The sequence below is a fragment of the Trichechus manatus genome, unplaced genomic scaffold (genome assembly GCF_000243295.1).
Source record: "Trichechus manatus latirostris isolate Lorelei unplaced genomic scaffold, TriManLat1.0 scaffold00093, whole genome shotgun sequence".
Classification (NCBI taxonomy): Eukaryota; Metazoa; Chordata; class Mammalia; order Sirenia; family Trichechidae; genus Trichechus; species Trichechus manatus.
Genome location: NW_004444029.1, coordinates 5,669,814 through 5,677,455, shown reverse-complemented (window position 1 = coordinate 5,677,455; position 7,642 = coordinate 5,669,814). Strand labels below are relative to the sequence as shown.

Below are 7,642 nucleotides of genomic sequence, written 5' to 3'. Positions count from 1 at the left end.
CCTCTGTGGCTGTGTGGAGTGTATGTGTGTGTGTGTGTGTGTGAGCCTGGGTGGTGCAGTGAGGGTGTCTCCCTGTGACCGCTGTGGCTGTGGGGTATGAGTGTGAGCCTGTGCGGGCGCAGCAAGGGCACTAGCCACTGGCCCTGCAGGCAGCAGGGAGAGGGGTTTTACCTGCAGGGGGAGGAGCCCTCTCGGAGCCTGGAGCAGTGCAGGGCCTGCGATGGGGGAGGGAGCAAGGGGAGGGGACACGCTCCAGGCAGTGGGCTGGGGCAGAGGAATTCGGAAGGGGCAAGGATGGGTGGAAGGCGGTCCCACAAACCAGGTGCCCCGCCAATGGGGGGCAGGGTCGGGGGAAGGAAGACCTCTGGCTTCGGGGTTGGGAGGTCCTGGTTTGGGTCCTGGCTCTGACCCCTTACTGCCAGTTATTTGAGCATTTTGCACCTCGGTCTTCTAATCTGTAAAGTCAGGGTAATAATTACACTGCCTGTCGGTCCTTTCACAGACCCCGGGCGCTGCTTCCCTGGGTCTTCTGTCCACCTGTGGTCACCTCTGCCCTACCTCGAAGGACAGTCCCTGGCGGCCCCTTTCTTGTAAGAGCTCCAACAGCAATTCCTCTTTCCCTTGCAGCTTCCTGGAGCCCACACCTGGAGGCATACACCTGGAAAAGCAGGTCAGAGGAGACCGACAGACAGGGAGGCCAGCGTTTCCACAGCGGTTGAATGGCAGGACCTAAGCAGAGATGGAGGCACAGAAAGCTGGATTCCAAGTCTGGGATTCTTTCCAGGAGGGAGCCAGGAGAAATGAGTGAAGATAAGGCAGTATTATTTTATTGTTAGATAGCACATGCAAAGAGGTGTAGAAATATGTGACTGCAGAGTCATCAGTTGACCTGCGAGGTACATGGAGAATCCGCGTCCTCTCTACTTTCCAGACAAGAAGGCCGGAGCTCCGAGGGCATGTGGTTGTCCAGCCACACGCTGTTCGTGCCACAGTGGAAGTCCGTTTTGAATCTGGAATCTCAACTCCACGCACCGGGCCTTGCTGCTTCTTGGGAACCTTCTGACGATGAAGATATTTGAGGCTTGAGTGGGGACACTTGGGGACGCTCCTCCTTGGGGGGCTTCAGGAGCAAGGGACACCCGCTCCTTTTGCTGTAAGAAAGAGAGGTGGCTCCAGAGCCTGTGATGGATGGTCACAATGATCTGCAGAGAAGCCAAAGGAAAATAAATATGGGGAGGGAGAGGGGTGCATGAGACAAGGACTCTTTCTCTAGCCCAGGGAGTGGGGAGGGAGGGTCACCGTGTGGGGCATTTTTCTGCCTGGCTGGGGGTGGGGCAGCTGGGTGGTAATGGCCTCTCAGCCCTGGGACTCCCAGTCTAAGGAGATGGAGGCGGTGATAAGGGGGTGGGGGCTGTAGATGCTCTGATAAGTCTGAGCAGGAAAGGCGCTGCCAAGGAAACACCCACCCATCAAGGCAGCACTGGCTGGGGGGCTGGGGCGAGGCTGCCGGTCAGAGCTGCACGGAGCAGGAGCGCTGGGCAGCCACCAAGGGCACTCACAGGCCAGGAGGAGAGCCAGTGGGGCCGGCACCGGGCCTTCTCCCTCCCACTGCCCGTCTCTCCTCCTTCCTCTCCGCTGAGGAGGGGGACGTGCTCCACCTGTGCCAGCTGGTAGACCAGCTGTCTGAAAGCTGCTCCTAACTCCACAGCATCCTCTCCCTGTCTCCACCTGCAGTTCTCTCCTCCTTCTCCATCTGGGGTGCCCTGCACCTAGACCCTGCTTCCTCTGGTCTCCTCCCCCTTCCCCGCAGTCCTCTCCCCCACTCTCCCCTCTGGGGTACCCGTCAACACCGTTTCCTCCAGTCCCGTCGCATAGACCTCCCTGGGCTTTCTGCAGACAAAGACCCCTACCACCTCGCTCCCTCCGGAGCTGAGTCGCCTTCCCATGCCTGCGGTCCATGTGAGCCCACCTCCCGCCACACGAACAGAGAGGGATGGGGACCCCTCGCACCTCTGTCAGACCTCAGAGCCCCACCTCCCCAAAGCAGCTGGTCCTCGTGTGCTGATGGTATGGGAGAAGGAGAGACCTTAAAACCTGGATTAGGATTTGGGGAGAACACACTCCCCCCCCCCCCACTACTACACCCACCCTGGGCCAGTGCAGGGAGAGGGTGGGGAGGCTGCGCTGTAAATTCTTACCAGGATTATCGTGGGAAGCGGGGCGATTGGCTCTGGTTTACACACTCTTTACACTTTTGTAATAGAAAAAGTTACAACAGGGTCCTGGTTTCCTGCAGAGATATCTTCCTTTCCACAGGGGAGAAGGGTAGGTGGGTGGCGAGGACTTGGAAGGGGTGGGGGTCCCTGCCACCCCCGACCCTCCTCGACTCCCTGTGGAGCCGGTGGGCATGGTTTCATTGTCCCGGGACTCCCTGCCCCGCCCCAACTGCAGAGGATGCTGGGGTCTTCACCCATGCCCTCCCCGTGAGTACAAGGTCAGGGTGAGCGGACCACGTGTGCTTGGATATCCTCTCCTCATCACATGGCCCCGCATCCTGTCACCTGGCTTGTGGCCAGGATGCATGTACATGTGCTGGTGTGTCAATGCGTGCCAGCATGTACGTGCATGTGTGCTGGCGTGTGCGTACATGTGTACCAGTGTGTGCGTGCATGTGTGCCCCCGGTCGACGCAGCCTCTGCCCTGCCGCTGTGTCTCGACGCCTGCACCCCGCAGGGGCTCAGCCGTGCAAACACCAGGAGGCCTTGGTGACCACAGTCCAGTGGATGAGGAGTCCCCATGTCCCTGGGTTCCTGCCTATGGCCAGTGTCCAGTTCTGGTTTTCCAGGGCCAGCCTGGATCCCTCTCTTCCAGCCCTCCCCCCACCCCATCTCAGTTCAGGAAGGTGATGGCCACTGGTTCAGCCACCACAGCAACAAGCCCGGCAGGAAGGCTTGTGGCAGGACGGCGTGGGCCTTGGTAGTGTCTCCAGATTCTGTAGGGAGGGCCTGCAGACCCGCTGGCCTGCCCTGCTGCAGCCCCTGCATGCAAACTCTGATGCCTTCCCCCAAGCCGGGGTTGGGAAACTGCAGGGCTCTCTCTGGTTCTAAGAGGAGGAGAGTTGGTTTTAGCGGGGACCACTGGGAGAAGGGAAGAAGCAGGGGAGGCTGAGGGGCAGCAAGGCACGCAGAGAACGGTCTGCCTGGGCGCAGCGCTGCCTGCTCTCTGCACGGCTGTCTCCTTGCCTCTCTGCCTCTCTCGCACTCCATGTCTCTCCCCAACCCCTCTTGCACACCCACTGTCTCTCTCTCACACACGCAGGGAGCAAATACCCTTTCCTCACCTCCCACCCAACATACCACCACCACTGGGGCCAGTTTCAAGTAAAGCCCAGGACTCGTCATGGAGGACTCTCATTTCTGCCTCTGTCCTGACCTCCTACATGCCAGCTGCTTCCCTGAGGGAAAGGCTACAGCAGGTAATGGGAGGGATGTGATATTTAGACTCAAAGGAGTCCATCACTCACTCTCTGTGTGGCCTTGACTGGGAGAGTCATTTATTTGTCCTCATTTGTATAACAGGCATGACAGTGCTAAGACTCTGGAGTCCCAGTTGCTGTGTGGAGCTAATGATGTAATGGGTGTGGGCACGCTTTGTCAACTCTTCAGTCTTGTGTGTGTGGGTGTGAATCTATACACAGCCAAAGAGATATCATTTCAACAATTTCTACATGCGCAATTCAGTGACATTGGTTACATTCTTCAAGTTGTGCTGCCATTCTCCCTATCCTTTTCCTCATTATCCCACCATCATTATCTTAAACTCACTGCCCCCTAAGCTTCCCATTCAACCTTTAGAGTTGCTGTTGTCAATTTGATCTCACATAGATAATTCTTTAAAAAAGCACAATGCTCAAAGTGGATGTACTTTACTAATTAAGATAGTCTAGTTTTTAAGTTCAAAGAAAACTTCAGGGGATAGTTTTGACTGAAGATTTAAGGTTTAAAGATTATCTCAGAGCAACAGTTTCGGGGGCTCATCCAGCCTTAACAGATCCAGAAAGTCTGGATTCCATAGAGAGTTTGAAATTCTGTTCTACATTTTCTCTCCTTTTGATCAGGATTCCTCTATAGAATCTTAGACCAAAATGTTCAGTAATATTTTTGTTTCTCTCCTCAGACGACCCACTCTGGTCATCCCAGAAGCCTCTGTTGTCTTCTGCTAGCTGCCCTCTCCCTTGCTGGGTAATGGAACACTCCAGGAGCCGCAGGGGGGTCAGGACCACAACTGTGACATCACAGAGCCCATGACGTCAGAGGTCCCATGGGAGGGACAGGAAGAAGACGGCACTGGGCAGGGGTAAGGGCAGGGCCGGGCTGGGGCTGGGGAGGCTGACAGGCACCAGGGAGCCAGGGGAGGCCAGAAGCAGGGTGCGGGCAGACGCATGACACCCTTGGACCCCCAGCTCCGCAGGGCCATGCTCCTGGCCACTATCTTGATGCTGCTGCTTCGGGTAAAGGAGGTGAGGCCACAGAAGGGGGGTCCAGACCCTGCCGAGAACAGCCAGAAAGACAGCATGCCTTCCACAGGTGGGTAGGGGGGGGAGGAGAGGAAGCAGCAGGAAGGGGAAAGAGCTGTGTGGGATGAGGCCCGAGGTTACTATCTGAGCTGGGTTTGGGCAATGGGAGACAGTAAGGGTTCCCTGGTGTAGGCCTGTGGGTCTGGGGCTGGGTTCCTGGCCGGGCTAGCTGAGACTGAGTGCCACTTTCATGCGTGCATGTGTGCGTGCTTGTGTGTGCGTGTGAGCATGTGAGCACAAGTGCCTTTGTCTGGGGAGGGCCCTCACCCCCACCTGGAGGAGGAGGGTGGAGTCCGGGCAGTGCTTGAACAAAGGTCAGAAGAGGTCATTGGGGTGAAAGCCCAATATCCCCACATTCTCTAACCTCGTGCCCCCCCGGTCCAGGCCAGGGCTAGGCTGGGGCAGGCGGGACTCTGTGTCAGGCCCCTTCTCCTGCCCAGACCAGGACGAAGAGCAGTTTGAAGAGCGCTTCGTGGCCTCCTCAGTAGGGGAGATGTGGCAGCAGCTGGACATGACCCAGCAGGAGGACGAGGTGGCGGAAGCGGCAGCGGTGCGCGACCACCTCTTTGACCTGGCCTTCTGCCTGAACCTGGCCAGCATCATGGTTTTTTTATGAGGGACATCGAGGCTGAGGTTGTGGCCTGGTTCCTGGACGAGGACTTGGATCTCTACCTTCGCTTCATGATCGCGTACTGACCTCTTTCATCTCTGAGGCAGCACCGAGGTGCTGGGGCCGTCGTTCCGGCTGCCACCGCCCTGCCCTGTTGCCTCCCCCGCTCTGAGCTTCATTATCCAGGGTCAGAGACCCCAGACCCTCGCCCTTCCCCCGCGTGGTGCTCAGGAAGAGGGGTAAGAATCAAAGCAATCGCAATAAAACCCTGACACCAATGGGGGGCGGCTTGCTGAGACTTAACCAGAGCCCTTTTGTCTCTAACTAGTCGGTTAATTGTCCAACCCCAGGACCCTCTTTCTGGCCTTCAGACCCTCCGGCTCACCAAGCATTGCCTCTTCCTTCCCTCGTGTGTACGGAACCCTGCTGCGTTTCTCTCTCATCTTTGTGGGCTTCTAGGTGAAGGGCAGCAAGAAGGTACCACTGAGAAGCAGGCAGAACCAGGGCCACCTTTAATTTCTGGAGCGGAGGGGCGAGGGGAGATGGTCCTGTCCCCCCCGCGGATGGCGTCAGGGATGTTGACACGTCTGTACTGAGAGGTCTCAGGCAGCTAGGTTACCAGAGCTCGCAGCGGCTGCTGAGGTTCATGAGGGCCTCTTCTGGACAGCTGAAATGCGTGGCGAAGTCCTGGGTGTTGCTGATCGGCCCATGGATTCGAAGTGGGGGAGGGCTGTGCGGGTCCCGTGGGTCCTGGAGTCGGGGCTCCCCACACATCACCTGGGAAGGCAGCAAGGGTGACAGGTGAGGAGAGCTGCGCGGTATAGGCAGGTCCATGGGGCCAGGTGATCCAATGAAGCGGGGATGGGAAGAGTCTTGGGCCCAAGTGGAGGAGGGGGGTTTGCCATTTGCAGGCCACTCCATGGAGCAGGCGGGGCCTAGGGGAGGGTCCAGGTGTGCAGTACACCACTTATGAGTGACAGGGGGTGCTACAGGAAGGACTTTGCATGGGGGCATCTAGTGTACTGAGGAATTGGGGACAGTGACAGTTGAGGGAGCCCCAAAGTATTTAAGGTGGTATTTCAGGTTAGGCCTGGGTGCTGCAAAAGTTTAATGCCTTCAGCTGCTAACCTAAAGGTTGGAGTTTGAGTCCACCCAGAGGAACTTTGGAAGAAAGGCCTGGTGATCTAAACCAAACCAAACTGGCTGCCATCAAGTCAATTCTGACTGATAGCGACCCTATAGGACAGAGTAGAACTGCCCTATAGGGTTTCCAAGGCTGTAATCTTTATGGAAACAGACTGCCACATCTTTCTCCCGAGGAGCAGCTGGTGGGTTGGAACCACCAACCTTTTGGTGAGCAGCTGAGTGTTAACCACTGTGCCATCAGGGCTCCTAGCTTGGTGATCTACTTCCGAAAAATCAGCCACGGAAAACGCTCTGGAGCACAGTTCTACACTGACACATGTGGGGTCGCTGGGAGACGGAGTCAACACGACAGTGACTGGTTTGGTCCAGTTGGGACCACAGGTGGGGTGAGACCTGGAGGGGGTATGTGGTGTGCAGACAGTCTGCCAGACACCCCTTTTCAAGGGGTCTGTGTCCCTGGGCCAGAAGAAGAGAAAGGCGGGCTCATCTCAGGCAGGAGTTTGAGTGCAGGAGTTCGGGGTTTTCTTGTATTGTTTTCTTTTGCGGGGCTGGATTTGGTAGAACTCTGTTATAATCTGAAAGGATGTTCAAGGCTGGCACACGAGAGAAGGAGGTGTGGGGAGGAGTCTGTGATGGAGGGCTGCGGGCACTTGATGCGGGGTGTTTAGGGAAGGAAGGATCCCTGGAGCTTCTGCAATAGGGGTGGACGAGGCACTGCCTACCTGGGCGTAGCTTCGAAAGAAGAGCTGCTCCGGGCTGAGGCCCAGGCGGGGCAGGGTGGTTTCCCTTTGCTGCAGAAGCAGCCTCTTGTGGTAAGCCTGCATGTGGGGTGGGGAGAGCAGCCCTCAGCCCCCAGGCCCATGACCGTCCACATGGCACCCATAACCACCCGGCCAAGTTCTGCACTTGTCTGAGCTAAAGAAGGGGCCTGCCAGCAGGCAAAAAGGGACAGCCGGGGGATCCCCACGTGGCAGTCTGTGCAGTGGGGTTGTGAGGGGCAGAAGGCTATGTGGCCATGCACGAGGGACAGTAGAAGGGACCCTTGAGGACAGGCCTTCAGTCTGCTCATGGACGAGTCACCTGCAGTGTGATGGCCAGCCCCCCGATGTCGGCGGCATTCTCCAGGATGGTGCCAGAGCGGTTGAAGGAGGTCTCCCCTGGCAGAGAGAGGGCAGCGTAGTGGCGCTCCACGCACAGCAGCGCCCCCTGCAGGGCATCGGCGTCACAGTCTGGGCAGCCCCCAGGGAGCACTATTGGAGACGGTGGAGAGGAAGATGGTGAGGGGCGGGGCGGGGTGGGACAGGGGCGGG

General features: G+C 57.7%; 2 protein-coding genes across 2 annotated transcripts in view; one reads left to right on the top strand and one right to left on the bottom strand.

The window, feature by feature from the left end:
• The first annotated feature begins 4,417 nt into the window (after window positions 1-4,417).
• On the top strand, window positions 4,418-5,192 carry LLCFC1 (LLLL and CFNLAS motif containing 1). Its single transcript, XM_004382424.2, has 2 exons — window positions 4,418-4,586; window positions 5,017-5,192. The coding sequence occupies exons 1-2, from the start codon at window positions 4,442-4,444 to the stop codon at window positions 5,190-5,192; spliced, it is 321 nt and encodes a 106-aa protein (XP_004382481.1). The 5' UTR covers window positions 4,418-4,441.
• Window positions 5,193-5,801: 609 nt separating this feature from the next.
• KEL (Kell metallo-endopeptidase (Kell blood group)) overlaps window positions 5,802-7,642 on the bottom strand; it is a 28,767-nt gene continuing 26,926 nt past the window's right edge. Inside the window, exons 15-17 of the mRNA XM_023736853.1 lie at window positions 7,413-7,582; window positions 7,055-7,150; window positions 5,802-5,963 (exon numbers count right to left, since the gene is read on the bottom strand). Coding sequence (XP_023592621.1) covers window positions 5,802-5,963; window positions 7,055-7,150; window positions 7,413-7,582 — 428 coding nt within the window. The remainder of the gene's footprint in view (window positions 5,964-7,054; window positions 7,151-7,412; window positions 7,583-7,642) is intronic.